Here is an 18,431-nt window from a genome sequence, read left to right on the forward strand (position 1 = left end):
ACTGACCACTTATTCTGCATGCTTGAATCATCATAATAGTCATTCTGCATCCATTCGACGCCGAAATGCACCTTTGCATTTTTTTAAAATCTGGTGACATAATGTCCCAACATTTCGTAGTTTTGGTTTATCTTTCGGAAATCACTTGTACTGGTGAAAATTTTCTGCATTTTCTTCTGCAATTTTCTGTTGGGTGAATGACCCCAAAGTTTACCTCGAACCAATGATATAATAAATAAAATCCAAAACCGGCAAATGCTGCATGATGATTGATTGTTGATGGGACTTTCCCTAAATACACACAGCTTCTGCGACATTTTCCAATTTTCATACGGTTGCTGATCGTCCATTACGTCGTCTCTCTGGGTTTAGCACTGCGTTACTTGCTGGAAATAGAATTCTTAATTGTTACATAGCACCAGGCATTGTATTGGGTAATACGGTCGTGTTGGATAATACAATGGATGTATCGGAGGAAGCCGAGGCATACGAGTCTTCTGATGACAGCAGCAACGATGCGGAAATGGATGATTCATCCGTGGAAATAAGCAGTCTTGAAAAAAAGGTGCCGAAGTTTGCTATCTTACCATCGACTCCTATTATATAGCTACGCTGCAGTTCATTATCTTATTTATTCTCGTTGTTATTTTTTGTTTCCCACTTTACTATTATTTTTCGGTAATAATTACAGTTTACAGTGATTTTTTACCTAAAAACTGAAGATTTTGACCAAAAAAAAATCAAAATTTCGACATTTTTTTACCTTAGGAAACTCAATTTTGACCAAATTTTAACCTAACATATGGAAATTAGGCTCCCACTCCCACATAATGTTGAAATTGCACTATACTTATCTTCATTTTTGGTTGGAACTCTTAGAACTGTCTGTCCTTACGAAGTAGTTCGGCCTGTAAAAACATTTTGACTCGAAAACTGATAGATTTTTTACATGAATTGATATATTTCATGTTTTTGCTGTCATGTAATTTGTATTTGACAGTTGACAAATAATAAATTCACTCTATGAATCTTTTTATGCAATCATGATTAACTACGGTACCATTTTCTTTTGCTCAGTCTATATATATATAATTATATTTATGAACAATTTTTCACTATGCTTCACGTGGTACCATGTTGCCGTTTTTCATTTGTGTAAATTACAACTTCTAAACTACTCTTGTGGCACTGGCACTAAGACAATGTTTACTAAATCCCTCAGTCATACCTGTTAGACAAATTATTTTCCATTTTGTGTCAATTTATTATTATTTGCACCTGCATTAGAAATGACAGTTGACGAAATAAATTCTCAAAAGCATTAGTGTTAGAATTATCCAGTGAGAAGTTGGTCCCGTTTAGTGGAAAATCGTGTATTCAAAACAAATTTATTGCGGAGTACGTAACAAGATTCCAGCGTGATGCATGTTGCAACTCAAGCCAATCTGATAACTACCCTGGTGATTTAAGCATTTGCTCTTAGCCTCTTACAGCTGAATATTTGGTCTCACTTCCCGATCAGGTCAGACTAGGTAGTGGTTCTCAAACGTTTTTGACTCATCATCACATATCTTTGTCGCCCCCTAACAACTAGAGATCAATATCGTTATTCATCTACTTTTCCGTAGTGTTCAAGTATGTGGTATAGACTTACTAAAGCAGTTTTTCTTGTATACTATTTATACTTTACCACTTTTTCATCCCCATCTCTCAAAATGGGTATTGCCCAGTTTGGGTACCACTGGACTAGAGACTTTCGATTTGGTGTCTGGAAATTTCATCGTAGCATACCGTGACTGAATTGCCGATGAGGCCAGACACGTTCAGCAAGCCTTTGCCACATTTTCTCAAGACACGTGTAAAGCAAAGTCTTTTATTGACCATGTTTAATTTCCTAGTTATCTGAAAACCCCTATCACTACCAATCACACGTCGATCTCATCGGATTATTGAGAAACGCGGGAGAGTTGAACAAGCTGCGACATGCCCGAAAGAATATGGCGAGATTATTCCCTCTTACACAGGTATATAGCGAAATTCTACTTCGCTCAGCACCGCATTTGAGTTATTGTTTGTGTGCATATCTCAGACTCTTTGGATGGAGTGGATTGAGGATGAGAAGAAATTTGCAGAATCGGAAAAAGAACATGAGCACATCGTTGAATTATTCGAACTCGCGGTGAAAGATTACATGTGTGAGTAGCGAGCATATCGTCCAATTACATATATAATATTTTGTTACAGTCTTTAGTATGGTATGTTGACAGTGGATTGGTGGTAACTGGTTATCCATTTACTGGCAATCACACCCTTACTGTGATGAAGTCTGTTATAGGGTGGTCTTCATTGTTGCTTCTTTATTATTTAAGGATCTGTTTTATCATACATTAATTCATACTATTTTAAAAATCGCAAGATTAGCCTGGAAAGATATCAATCTCAATGAAAATTAGTCCTATTAGCCCCGTCGCGTCACATTATCGCAGAATTCAGCATCGTCGCCGAATGATTTTCTGGCCATTGACTTGCTTATTCTAGGTTCATGTATGAGTGTAACATTAGCCTGGTAGCTTTGCATTTTTATCTAATTCATGGTATCTGAATTAATTATGCTTATCCCAAGGGTCACCATATTTTGTTCCAGATTCCTGATGAGTTGAATTGCTTCAATGCCAGTCACACATCTGGGAATAATTCCAAAGTCATCTTTGTTTGGGTTACATGACATCTTTCAACCGATATATTCAGTACAATATTCTCCAAATTTTCGAGTTGATAATAGGAGGACAAAGCCAGTTCAATTATATATCTGTTGCCGGTTTTATATTCCTAGAAATTTCAAAAATGAAAATTATAATACCGGCACAGATGATTTATTTCAGAATATATAGTAGGTTTCCAATAACCGACATAACCACTGACATGTCTACTCATTTCTCTATTTCACCATAGGTCCAGAAGTGTGGCTTGAATATTCACAGTATGCCACCAGGTGGATGAATCTGCCGGACGGCCTGAAAAAGATACGCGACGTCTTGGAACGTGCTGTGGCAGCAGTTGGCCATCATGTCACGGAAGGAGCGTGTGTTTGGGACATGTACAGAGAATTTGAAAACATAATATTTCAGAGTTTGCAGGTGAGACTAATAACACAGGTTTTAATAGTACCAGTATTGCGTCAACTTGGTTTTGTGGCAGCAATTATTTTATCGGCTGCTACAAGGAATTTAGTCAGAGATGTTGTCGTTTTTGTGTATTAGGATATTTTGATGACAATGCCATTCTCACAGCCCGCACCAGGCAGCGTGATTACTCCAGAACAGCAAGACAAATTGAAGAAGCAAAAAGAAAAAATGCTGGGGCTATTCCGAGGGCAATTGGGTGTTCCTTTGATGGGTGAGTGTAGCTATGTTTTGGAAGAGATGATCAGTATGATGTACTTGTACTTTTTACGAGTACTCGAGTAGATTTTGCCTAGTTTGCACTACACGGTCATGATTTTAGAGTAATTCTACTTCTACTTACCGTAACAGTTTCAGTGTTTTGGCAAAACTAGGCGTAGAGCATTTACTTTTTACTTGCTTCGAAATGTCTACTTTCACTTGCTTTGAAATGTAGACTTTTACTTGCGTAGAAATTTGCGATGTTACTTGTACTTCAACTTGAGTACCACCAATGACTACGTTATGACAACCTCTGTGTATTGTTGGAAGGGTATCTTTGAAATCTGTCCGTAGGTGTCCGAATTTGAATTCAGTGCCTATCTCCATTTTCGATTAATTGCCCAAGGGAGCAAAATTGAAGTCTTGCAGATTATTGCTATCAGCAACTTCATCATCAAATCCACAAATGGCCTCTTTTCGTTTATCTAAATTTTTAATTATAAGTTTGTTGACAGTATCTAAATTCTGTGCTTACAACTGCTGCATTATTATTTTCCTGTTGAACGGCTTCTTTCAGGAATGGAGAAAACATATCAGGAATATTTGGCATGGTGCGAGGAAGATGTAGACTCGAATATCAAGCACTGCTACAAGCAAGCTTCGTCGAAATTAAAAGAGATCATGCCGCACGAAGATGCATTGGTACGTCGTCAAGCTCGTGTAGTCCCGGTTGCTTGTTATTTCTGCGAGAAATTTCGGAGGACTTTTCAATATCAGGTCCAAGTATCACGACCTTATCACAGCCTTGAAATAGAAGTTGTACACTGGGTATTCTGAAATTTTTGGTCTCTAATAGCTTGGATCTTCTTTAACACACCTTTCTACTCCCAGTTCTCGAGTGATCGCTTCAGTTGAAATGCGTGGTGTGGACCAATTTGTTCAGCCAAGCGCAGTTATTAGCTATCGTACGATCATATTGATGTTAGTGCGTGACTTATATTGCTATTCCTGTCGAATTCGCAATACACTGATGCCTATGGACTAAAAAAGTTCCTGAACTCTACTATGTTACTTACTTTTCGTTGGTTATCGCGCGAACTGCAAACCGCAAAATAGACGTTGGTCACATTTTAGACCTTCCAACAGACGTTTTGATCACAAGTTATCCTACTGACAGCTAGCTGCCGAAACACCTCGATTACAAGAATACCTGAACTACATTGATCACCTCACCAAGTCTGGAACATCATCACACGCCCTGCGCTGTGCGGTGTACGAACGCGCTCTGGTAGACAACTGCCTTGATTCGGCACTTTGGCAACAGTATTTGACCTACATGGTAAATGACGTTGCGACTTTCACTCGCATGGTATCAAGACGTTTCTCATTTTTGTCAACAGAGCCAGCAATCGACTCCGATCGGGGTAATGGTCGAGATAAATTTGAGGTCTGTGAGGAATTGTCCGTGGATCGGTCAACTGTGGATCCAATACCTGGAAGCGTTGGAGAGAAGTAGCGTGCCGAAAGAAAAGGTATTTGCTCTTTGTGGCATTTAAAAATGTATTGCAACCTTACAGAGACCGTGACAATTGATGTGTTCTTGCAGCTGGACGAGGCTTTCGATGAAGCGCTGAAGGCTGGTTTCTCCACTGCTTACGAATATTCACAGCTGTGGCTGGCGAGGTGCGCGCAAATAAGAAGGCTCCTTGCGTCCGGTATGTTGTGCGTGATCGGAGGGCTGTGTTGCTTATTGAGAGTCGACTGCTTGTGGGAAGCAGAAAATGTCCTCGAGAATTAGTAAATAGTTCGAAACCGTCGAATTTTGTATCATTTTATGAGTAGACAGGAGTTGACTCAATTGCCTGTTTTGAAATAGACCTTATTATACTAGCAAATATGGATAAAATTATATTATCAAACACCTTGTAGCTAATACTGCCAAGTCATACTATGCTCCTAAGAGGAGGTATCACAATGTTCCTCTTGATTTTGTGTTGCGGTAAGCGTATTGTAGATGATTTCTCTGATTGAAATAGGATTTAACCATGACGAGGTCGATTTATCAAATTATTTTGATAGCAACATGAGTTTTAGATAGTCACAGTAATTGATGAAATGGACTGACATCGCTTCGTCGATACCCGGCATGAATTCGAATCTTTAAACATCACTGCCCATCCCGAATTATAACATCTTGCTTTCGAATATCATAATCTGATGTATCGAACAGGGGTCTACAGGAAAGATGATTTGACGGAGTCTTTCGAAGCCGCCACAAAATGTCTTACAGAAAAAATAGTTCCGTGTAAGTGTGGCGTAGCATGTGTGGTGAGAAGTTGTTGTAACGAAATTTTGTAGCATTCAAGCAATCCGGCGACCCCGAATATTCTTTGTGGACGTTTTGGAGTCATTGCGAAGCAAGTATATCGGCCAATCTGAAACTTGCGGAAAGTATACTGAAAAATCTCACGCAGAGCAATCCCGAAGCTAGACGAAAATTGAGCGTGTGGAAAGAGTATTACGATATCATGTGGTGAGTATCATAGAATTGCATCGTTTTAGCATTTGGAATGACATATTTTCGCAATGTCTATCACACAGACACAGTAAGCAATCAGCCGATCAAAAGCAATGCGATATTTAGCTGTGTGGCCTGTGGGGAATGCTAATATGCTAGAGAATGTTTATGACCCCTAAAATAGACGCTCTAGCAACAATATTTCTATGCTTCCTCTGTTTTAGACGTAATCTGCCGTTAGTCCTGATAATGCCTTGTGAGGAATACAAGAGATTCAACTGTAAACCTGGACGTTGGAATTTGCTTAATCATAGTTAAATCGCTGTTCGGATTTCTGCGAGGGACCTGGGACCTTTAGAGCCAAAATGGATGTAGCAGATGTGACATCAAATATTTGAATCATAGTTTGTGACTATCTTATTCTCCATGTAACCTGCTTATAACGGTTTCGAATTGGTGTTTTCGCTTCTGTGAAAAATATCATTTTACTTTTCCATTTTATCCCCAACCTTTGACCTCAGTGTGCACATTTTGCCTTTCTGGAGTTGGGTGTCAATGCCAGCGACTTGGTTCCTAATGGTGACTAGAGTGAAACCAGCATAACACCACTTTTGAGTGATTATAATGTGGCCTAGGAACATACTCGACATTTGCTGTCCTGAAGGATTAATTGATGGACGTAATTCTTACTAAAAATCTAAGCATTTGTTAGATATGTACTGGATAAGCACAAGCATTTTGTCATTTCCTCACAATTGTTTCGCGGGCTGGATGAACTCGTCTGGCAGCCCGCGGGCCGTGTGTTTCACACCCCTGGCATACATAATATAAGTTTTTTTCTAGCCGATATGTGACACACTTCAGAAAAATTTCGTAAAATTTGATGTATCATGACCTGGACCCATGCACACGATAAAACTGAGAAATAAAACAGTAATAATCAAGAAATGAAAATTGTCAGCCATTTTTCCACGCGTTTTCATTCGTCTTTGTATCCATACGTTTTGACGAAACCAAGGAAGTATTCCCGCTTTTTCAGGCTACATGGTGACGAAAACAAAGTTCATAAATGCAGAGGAATACTACGACAGGCTGTACAACATTGCGCAATCATGTCAGACGCAGTCCGAGGAGGTGTCGCCGACGCCGAGATTGCTTGCGAAATGCTGATGTCGTTCGAACGTCGGCACGGTACCATGATCGATATGGATGAGTCGACCAAGAAGATAAATCTCAAGTTGTCGAGGATTTCAAAACATCGCGAAAAGGTAGGAACAGGAATAAGACGTTATATATTTTTGTCCTCTATGTTATTTTCAGCATATAAACCGAACCATGATGCATGTACACACGATCTGTGCGTATACATACCATACCAGATTCGTTATTCTCTGTGGCATCATATGGGAGTGTAGTTATCAGTGGGGCAATTTTTTTGACATGTGAAAATAAGTCAAAATTGTAGCATTAGGTCAAAAAAATTTCAAAATTGTTTACAAAGTCTAAAAAATCTTGCAAACCTACATTTGTTTGTACCGGTATCGTAGATGTTTGCAATGTGGGTGAACTTATCATTTGACGTTTTGCAGCTTGTAGCCTACTTATTGGTCTACCGTTGTAGACGGCCCATTGTCTGCTCATTGTGAATCATAAACGGTCAAATGAAACAAATAGGTTGACATGGTGTTATGCTTCACGTACCACGATATCCTAACAGAAGCAAGACTGTGTGGGCATTGGTTCTTGGCGTGTCGCAAGCAGTGTACGCACAATTTTAGTGTCGCCAGCCGACAAGTGCTGCTGTTGAACGTTCTTTCTCTACTTGGGTTTATTTGTTGGTTACATCATAACATGTCCAATACCCAAAGTTTTTTTCTGTTGACAATTTACACCGGTCAGCGAAAAGTAGGTGTCAACCAAATTTGTGAACGACAGGCATGTAGTTTATTGGTTTGATCTGCTTTACACACCGGTACATTGAAAATCCGTTGTCTGATGCAAGTAGTATGCTGCCCGCTTGCGTACTCAGAAATGCAAGTACTCGGTTTCGGATTAATTCCTCATACAGGTGAAGCAAGTCTGATTACTGAATGGTTTGTTTTCAAAGGAGGCGGCCACCCACGTCGCAGATGGAGGTCAGAAAAAGACCAAGCCGAAATCTCAGCCGAACAAAAAACAAGTGCAGAAAAAGAGAAAAGCGACCGACGACACACAGGACAAATCCTTCACGGGTAATGCAATAATTCGAGTCGAGTAGTAAGGGACAATGTTTACGAGCACTGTAATGACACGCCCCGTTCCACTAAGAGTTGTCGCCTGTTCTTTTGTATTCTTTACTTTTTATTTAGTATGCAAGCCTCCTTTTTTTACATCTCCTAGGCCAGGTGGGTGTCTCGTTTCGAAGACTACTCCAAGTCCTTCCGACACCTTCCATCTTTCATTGTGTCGCAGTCTTGCGGTGTATTGAAATGATGAAATTGTTAGCAATAAATTGTATTATATTATCCATAAAAATTATAGTTTTGATGCTTTTTTACCAACCCTGCAGCCGTGAAACCTTGATTGGTCATATAGCAACAATGCTACGCACTTTGTGGAAATGAGATTTCTACGAGGTTGCGATCCACCCGCAACATTGTCACAAAGTGCGATGAAATAGGTATCGTCGAAAAAATACTAGATTTTTTCCTTGAACTTTACTTGCTACCCATATTCTTATGACTCGAAGTCGAATTCCCGATCGGGAATCGAATGACTTAGTTACTCCATCTTCCCCAGACTCACGATACTTTGTAACGCACAGATCGCTCTCCGAAACGGCAAAAATTACCCGATGTGCCAGAATCCAGCAACGATGGCTTTAAAGCTCCCGCCGGAATACCTATTCGTTACGTCCCGAAATCCGCTCGAAAATCGGCCGATGCGGGTGACGCACCCGTTCAAACTGACGCCGGTGAGACGGTCGCAGTTTGTGTGCGGAACTGTTGTGTACTGGTTTTTGAATGGCAGGCGCTAACCCGACGCAGAGCGTTTCGAAAAGAGGCCCGCCGCCCGGATATAAACCGAAAAGTCAGACTCAGGCCGAAGATGAAAATAACAACTCTCGGCCGGATGCAGCACAGGGTACGTGACTAGAAACCAAGGCTGTGAAGTTGGCCCACTTTACCCGCTGACTCTGACATTTTCACGAATCTGACTCTGAAACTAAAAATATGGCGACTCCGACTCCTTATATTTTCTTCTCAGAGCTCTGACTCCACGATTCCTATATCTCCTTATAAGCTCAATGCATTTTTAGTTAATATTATCACCGAGGGAACCAAAGTAACTATTTTGTTAAAAAATTGTGCTCACCAAAAGAAATTGATTGTGAAGGTCCACGTACGTTAAAAACCTGATAACTTGCGTATTTGTAGTAACATTTGAGATCGTTTAGTTTGATTTTTTAGGTAGTTGGAGTCGAAAATTTTTAACAAACCCAGACTCCAGCTACTATGTATTTCTTCAACTCCGACTCCAAAGGGTGTAACACAATTCATGTGGCTCTGCCTCCGTCACAAGAAAATTTTATGAAACTCCGACTCCACAGCCTTGCTAGTATAATTCGTGTCGAGATGGTGTTTACATCCTTTCTTTCTTCCCAGGTGAAGGAAGCGCGATGATCGAAAGATCGCAAGATGATGCCGACAGTGAAGCGGCAATTGCCGACAGGCACAGCATCTTCATCAGCAACCTCGATTACAAGTTGGATAATGTGGAGGGGAAATTGAAGGAGGTCAGTCGCAGTGATGTGTTGTGTCAGAGGTGGTTTAATGCGGTACGACTATAATCTATGACAGCTGTCAGATACGGTCAGTACTTGAAACTTTGGGTGGTTATGATTTAGAGACTACTTCCGTTTCTACTTGAGCAGATTTTATGAGAAATCGACTTGCTTTATGCTTTGGATTTTAAAAAGTAGAAAGTTGTTTTAGGACAGGTTTGCATCATTTTATGATCGAAATAGTTGTAATAAACCCATGAAATATCCCTGTATCACGATAAATTAATATATATGTAGTGTCTTTAGCGATTTTACCGCGAAGAAGTACCTTTTAATTGTGAAAGCGACCAACACCGTTCAACTGGCGAAAGTACGCTGCCAATTAGTGAAAGCTACTATTGAAACTTCTCACCGAAGTGCTTTTTAGGGCTTTAATTTTTTACTACCGCTGAAGTAGTTTTGAAATATTTTGGAAATTGCTATTTCTACTTGTAATTGAATAGAAATTTATGTTGGTTCTTCTACTTGAGTAGAAACACTGACTACTTTGACCACATTTTCCTGCAGTACGCTAGAAGTGTTGTTGATTTGCAATTGTGGCAATTGTGGCACCGTTAAACTCACCGTAAAAAATTGAATTCCATTCATAGCAAAGACTCAGTTAAGGGGTGGGCTGTAGGCTTGCTGTTCTTTGCAGGTGTTTTGTAGCTGCGGGAATATCGTGGACGTGCGACTGGTCAAAAACAACAAAGGACAATTCCGAGGCTTCTGCTACATTCAGTTCTCGGACGAAAACGCCGCCGCGAAAGCGTTGCAATTAGACCGAACGGTTGAGTCGATAGTAACCCCCTCTTAACTCGCATTTTAATGATTGTTGCGTTCTCGCAGAACCTAGATGGACGGCCCATGTTCGTGTCCCCGAATGTGGACAAAAAGAAGCAGGCAAATTTCAAGGTGTGTTTCTCTGTAGAAAACTAACCTACCTGGGTGCAAAAAGCGTGACTCTGCACGGTGAGGCAACCAGATATGACAAGCAATTTCTGGTCACTTCGTAAACAGACATGGTAATGTTGCAGCTGTCTGGCACTGATTACAAACATATTAATTATAATCTTATCAGGGCAAAGCCCACCCAGGACATTGCCCTCATAGTCATAAATCGTCATTGATTCGGACAATCAGAGCGCCACAACGCAATGACCCAGTCAACTAGGAAGTTTCAGCCATTCCAAATTAGATTATAATTATAATTAAAATTAGAATTACTGAATTCAATGCAGTTCAGCTGATATCAAATTAGAATTCATTATTATAAGCATGAGAAAACGGCTTTCCGACTTACGGGTAATTTTTGATAGGTTGTGGTGCCCTCATCAGATATAATTAATTTTTTTTCGGCATCAGTGCGACAGTAAGTCTTATTTAACACCAGTTTAGAGCAATTTTGCCAGCTATACAATTATTATGTCAGGTAAAGAAACAACCAGAAATTGCTGACCGTATTCGATTACCCCTCCATGCATTCTTGTCTTTCACAACTATCCGTGGGTTAGTTATCTATAGTCCTTCACATCAAATCGGAAGTAAAAAGGTTTCTGCACGTCGCGTTGTCAGGTTTTCAAGTACGACCTGGGGCTGGAGAAGCACAAGCTCTTTGTGTCCAACCTGTCTTTCCACACAACTGAAGCCACTCTGACCAGCAGGTTTTCGCAACACGGGCCGGTCAAAGGAGTTCGTATCGTCACAAATCGAAAAGGACAATCCAAGGTGAACAGACAGCTTGCCGTGTCTATGTTGAATGGTGTTTTACCTGGTGTTTTGTCTAGGGCTTGGCTTATGTCGAGTATGAGAAGGAATCCGACGCGGCTCAAGCGGTTTTGAAAATGGACGGGTCTACAATAGACGAGTTTGCCATCAAGGTGAGTGTTTTCAAGAGTAAATCTGCATTGCTCCTCAAGTGGAAGCTCAAGTAATATTGTAAACTTTTTTCTTTCAATTACAGGTAGAAATATCTATTTTCAAGATATGCGAAGTATATGATATGAAAAGTATGTAGTTTCGCAAGGTAGATTTGGTCACTGTGTCGCATACTAACCCAAAATGGCCAATCACACTACAAGTAGGTGCATTTTTCGAAAGGATATTCAGATTAGTGCGTGCCCTCGGTTCGTCGAAAATAACGAGTTTATATAACATTTATGAAATAATTACCGATATCGATATAGAGGTAAAAAAAATCGGAAATCTTGGTGATGACAACATGATAGTATGGAGTCATAGAACTATAATCTGCGACTGTTGGTGTTGAAATATTGGTGTTCGCTTATAACTTACAGGTATTGAGATGCAGCCTTCCCTGTGTATTGTATCATTTTCATGTCCAAGCATAGCAATGACTGTAAAGCCGTTCAAATAGATGCTCTGAAGTTTTAGAAATGCGCATTGAGCTGGATCCCGTAATTTTTAAATATGGACAAAATATAGCGGTTTTATTACTATGACCTCTAACGCCTGATATTTATCGGGCTCTAATTCATGTAACGTTCAACAAAGCTTGATTTGCCATGTGGAAATGGGAGCAGTCTGAAAACCTATCCACTTGAGTAAGTAGTGAAAATGGGAGAAGCTTAAGTGCTCCGAAATGTAGAAGTACTTCGTTACTGACCGCGTCAGGTTCATAGTAACTATTTTATTTGAGGAAACCTGATAGTGGTAATCGGTGCCAGCCTTGACAGTGGCAAGGACATATACCAGACCATGAATATGATATCTAGGACTCATCAGTACTCCAATGTGTTCTGTATGTGTTCACGGTATCTTTGTGACCCCGTGTTGGTAATTTTCCATGATTTGCTGAGAGATTCGAAATTAAAGGTGGTATCTGCTCCAAGCAAGAATTGCGGTCGATGCCAAAGAGCTGAAACAGATCCAAATATCTCTCGCATCCTGAGCATTTTATAACTTCTGTGAGCAGGTGCTACAATATAACAAATTTTGGATACCGGTACTGAACTTCATGATCGCAACAAACAATAACTTGTATTGCTCAATTATTCCCCCAAAATTATTTTGACTGAAATGTCTTCAGATGCAAACGTCGGATGACAATATATATTAAAAATATAATGGAAACAATAAATGGTGCAACACAGCACACAGTTTGTCAGTGAAACAAATTAACAGTATGACATTTTTTACCGAAATGATTTCATCTTCAAAAACTGACTTGGTGCTTTTGGATTGTTCACCAATCTGAGCTGGTTCTATGTCACAGGTCGCCATAAGCAATCCACCCTCGAGAAAGACTGGCCAAGACAAAGCGAGAACCCATCCGGCAAGAAGCGATCAATTCAAAGGAAGGTATGTGCATTGTAAAACTCGTGTATGTAAAGCTCTTTACCATCTGCTAATGCTGCCTAGTATTCGCATGCAGTTTAGAAAATATGACGTTGTAGACTTTTGTCCTTGATGTTTATTGCGGCATACACACCGACTCATGATACAAATGCACACGATCTGTGCATGTCATATGCATACCGTGAGTCTTGCACCCACCCCTCCATGCTATCCCGGTAATGCTGAGCGCCAAACGGGGAATCCATGGATACCAACTTTACTGATTATACACACCGACTAATGAGAGAGTCTTTATTTTCATCAAACCAAAATACATAACACACGGCAGTGGTTGTGGTACAGAATATATGCATGCACAGTATTCGGTATTAGATAGGAATGATCGATAAGACCGTGAAGGTCATCTAGTCTGATCACACCAGCATCAAACAGGTACACTTGACTCTAAACAGTCTAGCTGTAAAAAATGTTACAGTAGTTAAAAAAAATAAAATAGAAGAAAAATTAAACGATGGTAGCAAATGATCAATGAAGCAATGTCTGGGCGAGGTAGGGCAACAGTGTTAGTGTAACGACAAGAGGTGATCAAGTAGGGCTTTTCTGAATCTATTATAAGGCAATTCACGGATATGTGGTGGTAATGCATTCCAGATGATAGGTCCCGAGTAGTCGATGGACCTCTTAGTTAGGTTGCTATTGGGTGGGGGTAAGTAGATATTTCCTTTAGACGAGGATCTCGTGTAATGGGAGTGGACATTTTTAGCAGGCATGAAAAAGTCATCAAACACAGGAGGCAAACTATTGGAAAAGTATTTGTGAATGACTTTTGATACTTCGAAGCGATATAGGTCGTCAACTTGCAAAATTCGGTGCTTACGGTAGTAAGGCGATAGTTTGGTACGTAAAGGTACAGATGAGATCAGCTGTATCGCACGGTTTTGCAGGGTTCGAATTCTGCACAGAAATGTCGTGCATGCACTTCCCCATACTACGATTCCATATTGCAGGTGAGAATGGAAAAGAAAGAAATATATCGTTCGTAGTATTGATCTGGAAACCAAAGATTGCAGACGGGTCATTATTCCCACACACCGAGCTAGTTTTGATATTGTGCATTCAATATGCTGCTTCCAAGACATTTTGGCATGCATACCGTGTCATATTCATACCGTGAGTCCTGCACCTCCCCTCCATGCTATCCCAGTAATGCTGAGCGCCAAACGGGGAATCCATGGATACCAACTTTACTGATTAACCCCCGGCCTACATGCATTCATTGGTATTGTTCAACTTCATTGCCAAGTCGGCCACATATAAATAACGTGGTGGGACCGTGAGAAAAAACATGAGTTTCCAGGTAGTTGTAAGGTAGCGTTACCGTATTTTGGAAATCTGAAAAGAGGACACTTTTTCAAAATTTTCAGACTCGCTATACCGGAGGAAAATCCTGAAAAAATGGTAAATTTTCTGCACTTCATGGTCGAATGACTAAAAAAAAGGTCAACTTACTCGCTCAGCGTCCAAAATATAGTTTTCCTTTGTCATTATTAGTTGGTTGACTAAAAAAAAAGGTCAACTTTCCAGCTCAACTCCCGAAATAGCCGCAGGAGCGTTACTTCAGTGCTGATTTACTGTATCTCAGTCGAATTTTGCCCAGTATTTAACCAAAATTCTCAAAAAAGAGGACAAAATCTAAAAAAAAAGTACATTTGGGCGTCCACCGAGGACACTTACAAAAATAAGGACAATTCCTCTTATCGCTGGTCAGCCTGTTTCCAACACAGAAAATGCCAAATACCCCCGGGGGTTTTACTGGACTCGGACATGTCCTGGAAGAGTTATATTCAGTCTCTAGATAATAAATTTTCACCGAAGTGCGGCCTGTTCTACGGCCTTAGCCGCTTCATGCCAGCATAGGTTCTTCTGATACTCTATAAATCCTTAATCCAATCGAAGTTACATTATGGCATCCTCTGTTGGGGGGCTTCCAGTAAAACTGCACTCGAGCCACTGCAGAAGCTACAACATAACGTACTCCGTATCATAGCTAGGGCCCCCAAGGGGCCTGGTTGTTCATCCAACAAGTCGCTACTGAAGAGATTCGGTGTCCTAAACATAGAAGATATGCGGAAATTAGAAATCGCCAGGTTTATGTATCAGTTCCATTGCGGTCATTGCCCCGAATATTTCAATGACTTCTTTACTTTGGAATCAAAAGCGTGGGTCCACGTCATCCAAATATATGATCTACCGAAAAGATCATCGTTCTATCAAATATGCCGGACCTGACGTGTGAAAAAGTATCACCCCGGCCATCCGACAGTCGACGAGCATGTCCACATTCAAGTCGAAATGCCAGCAATTACTACTAAATAAATACTAGGCCATCCTCAAGATTACAGGACCACAACCTGACCCATCGATCTCGCCTTCCATGACATGCCACCCCAATTCTGTCGCTTGCTTTTTGCAGTAATATCTTCTTTTACTTTTCATTCAGTGTGCATGCCTCCTCTTTACATCGCCTAGGCCGAGGTGGGTGTGTGATTCCATAGACCACTCCAAGTCGCTTCGACACCTTCCTATCTTTTCAGTGTATCGCATTTTTGTGCTGTATGAAACTGATAAAATTGCCAATAAACTATTGATGATGATGATGAAAAGAGGACGTATGGTAACCCTATTGTAAGGCCCATCATTCATCGAGAAACGGTATTTCGAGTATTATTTATCAGCATACGGATACTAATGACATTTTGGATTTTTTCCTTCTCTTAGCCCACTTGAGCTTATCGCAAACGCAATAATCTAAAGTTAAATTGGAAATAAATTTGGCAGCCTGCACACCAGTCAAATTTAATTTGAGATTGTTGTTAACTAGCTATGTATCAACCGAAAACGAATATTTGTATTTCAGCCGCGGTCGAGGAAGAACACAGCTGTCAATGATGGTGCCGAGGTCAGTCAATCGTCCGGAGCAGTCTGCCAGTAGAAAAGTAGATGCTGCCAAGATACAAACACATAGCGGTGGAATGTCCAATGGAGACTTCGCCAACTTGCTGATGAAGAGATGATCTGAAGTTGACGTGTCAATTTTCATGGTTTATTCGTTTACTAACCGGTGCGCAGTGTGCACGTAAATGAACTTTCTTCATGAAGAATGGTTGTTGATTCGTCCGTATTGTATTATAGGCAATGTTCCCTCTAAGCTGCGCATGCGCGCAGTGCTGACACGGTCTCTTCGCACGGAAAATCTAAATTGCGCACAAAAAATCCGAAGTCATGACTTTTTTTAGTCGTTACGCACTGTTGTCCGAGGGTCTGCGCAGTGATTTGGTGACTGTGCACTGACTCGTCAAAAATTAGAGGGAACATTGATTATAGGCTTGTGGTGCCGTCTCTCTAAGACTAGCTAATGTGACTCTGTCAACACGACCATAGTTGTGGGTAGGAAAATGCTTTTAGGACACCAAATAAATATTTTTGACATTGCAGTAACATGATGGTGCAGTTTTAGAAATTTCGCAATGAAGTGCATTCAAGGTCAGCGATTGTGTAGCTCAGTATGTCTACTGGCACTGCTAGTCTCTTAAAACGCTACATCGCTTTTTCCATTTTAAACCCGTAAGTTTCATATTCGAAAAGTTGTTCAAGCGTTGTATTTCTCTCATTTTAAAGCTCCCGGTAGGTCCTATCAAAGTATTAAACATTAGTCTAGCTCAGGGGTTCTCAAAGGGTGGGTCATGGCCCACTGGTGGGCCACAGACCATTTTGAGGTGGGCCACAAAGCTATTTAGAAATTTTTTTGAATTAATGTAAGTTAAAATATATTCGTTATGTTAAACACTAGAAATATATTCATAAACTTTTCATCCGATTCTGACGAGACGTAGTGGCACGCAGCAGGGCTTTGGAGCCGGAGCCGTGCATGTTTGCCGGAGCTCTACATAAAATTCAGCCGGAGCTGGAGCCAGTTATTTGAGGGGTAGCTCGGCCCCGACGTTTTTCATAAGATGCTATTATATATTCAACAACCATATCTGCTGATTCCACATAATTCAGCAGCAGGCCTTCGAAATTGAGAATCTTTTCCTCTTTGGCGCTTCCTTTTCCGACTAATCGCGTTCCTGGGATTTAACAGCAGAGGAGTTATATGTTCAATTTCCATACATGAGTGCCAAACCTCGCGGTATGCGAAATATGCCTGCGAATATTGTGGGTATTCGGCATACCCGCAATTTCATCATCAGCCCTACCTTATGTTGGCCAATTGTACCGGTTCGAAAATAATGATCACTATGTATTACGCGAAATGCAAGATAGGATATGCCTATAAACGTGATTTCGTTGCACATGTCGATCTGACGAGCACGACCGGAGAAATTCCATCTCATCGTTGCTATGAATCCGATGAGCAAATACTCGTTCTTTCGTGTTAGTTCTTTAATCAGGCCGCGAAGTTGGACAGTGTTATTGAGTATGCAATTATGCATTCTAATTTGAATTCATTACTGCGCATGATCGTCATTCACTCAGAGTAAGGATTTTCGAGCGTAAATAGGGGATGGCAGAAGAGTAGCCCAAAAACGTCGTTACACTCAGCAAACAATTGTCGCGGTTCGAGCTACTCAATGCGATGTCAGGAGTCACGAACCCATGGTATTTTATGTTGGAGACAAACTACTGATTTGATACGCCATTTCCAATCTGTAATCTGTTTCGTAAATTCATTCTTGATGTCTGCTTGATACTCTAGTATTCCCGAATTATCGCGCACTGGGCCTTGTAAATGTGCATTGTGCACTGTACAGTAGGGCTCTTCAAAAATGACTATTTTTCTCAAATCGTACTGGCTACTTGATAAAATTGTTAGGTTACCTAATTTAAGCCTACACACCAAATTTGGTTCAATTCCAGCCAGTAACCGTTTTGCTACAGGAGAAGAAAGTTTCTATTTATTATATAAAAATAAATAATAAAAAATTTGAAAAATTTCTGTTCACCCCATGAAAGTGTTAGGCAGTCTATAGAAACGATGCTCACCAAATTTGGTTCAATTCCAACCAGTGGAAGCGGAGTTATTGCCGTCGAAAAATTTGGATTTGAATAAAATAGTATTTACGGTGACCGATTCTTCGTTTATTTATTATAGTTGTGCTCACCGTAAATACTATTTTATTCAAATCCAAATTTTTCTACGGCAATAACTCCACTTCCACTGGTTGGAATTGAACCAAATTTGGTGAGGATCGTTTTTATAGACAGCCTAACACTTTCATGGGATGAACAGAAAATTTTCAAATTTTTTATTATTTATTTTTATATAATAAATAGAAACTTTCTTCTCCTGTAGCAAAGCGGTTACTGGCTGGAATTGAACCAAATTTTGTGTGTAGGCTTAAATTAGGTA

At 40.4% G+C, this 18,431-nt stretch overlaps 1 protein-coding gene across 1 annotated transcript; it reads left to right on the top strand.

The window, feature by feature from the left end:
* The first annotated feature begins 312 nt into the window (after window positions 1-312).
* Window positions 313-16,519, top strand: LOC145433735 (spliceosome associated factor 3, U4/U6 recycling protein-like). The gene is made up of 22 exons (XM_080310936.1): window positions 313-565; window positions 1,899-2,024; window positions 2,090-2,195; window positions 2,953-3,137; window positions 3,291-3,396; window positions 3,961-4,085; window positions 4,561-4,722; window positions 4,784-4,915; window positions 4,990-5,098; window positions 5,614-5,688; window positions 5,742-5,916; window positions 6,941-7,169; window positions 8,009-8,132; window positions 8,705-8,854; window positions 8,911-9,024; window positions 9,546-9,676; window positions 10,362-10,493; window positions 10,553-10,618; window positions 11,279-11,431; window positions 11,491-11,583; window positions 12,939-13,024; window positions 15,939-16,519. Exons 1-22 carry the CDS (start codon window positions 461-463, stop codon window positions 16,093-16,095), a joined length of 2,841 nt encoding a protein of 946 aa, XP_080167062.1. The 5' UTR covers window positions 313-460; the 3' UTR covers window positions 16,096-16,519.
* Window positions 16,520-18,431: the final 1,912 nt, after the last annotated feature.

This window comes from Botryllus schlosseri, chromosome 2, assembly GCF_051294905.1.
Source record: "Botryllus schlosseri isolate E-star chromosome 2, Bs_hap1, whole genome shotgun sequence".
In the NCBI taxonomy this organism is placed as follows: Eukaryota; Metazoa; Chordata; class Ascidiacea; order Stolidobranchia; family Styelidae; genus Botryllus; species Botryllus schlosseri.

Coding starts and splice junctions, on each gene's coding strand:
- LOC145433735 (XM_080310936.1), top strand. CDS start 461: ATGGATGTATCGGAGGAAGCCGAGGCATACGAGTCTTCTGATGACAGC. Junction 4,086..4,560: donor TGCCGCACGAAGATGCATTG/GTACGTCGTCAA, acceptor TCCTACTGACAG/CTAGCTGCCGAAACACCTCG. Junction 8,855..8,910: donor ACCCGTTCAAACTGACGCCG/GTGAGACGGTCG, acceptor TTTGAATGGCAG/GCGCTAACCCGACGCAGAGC.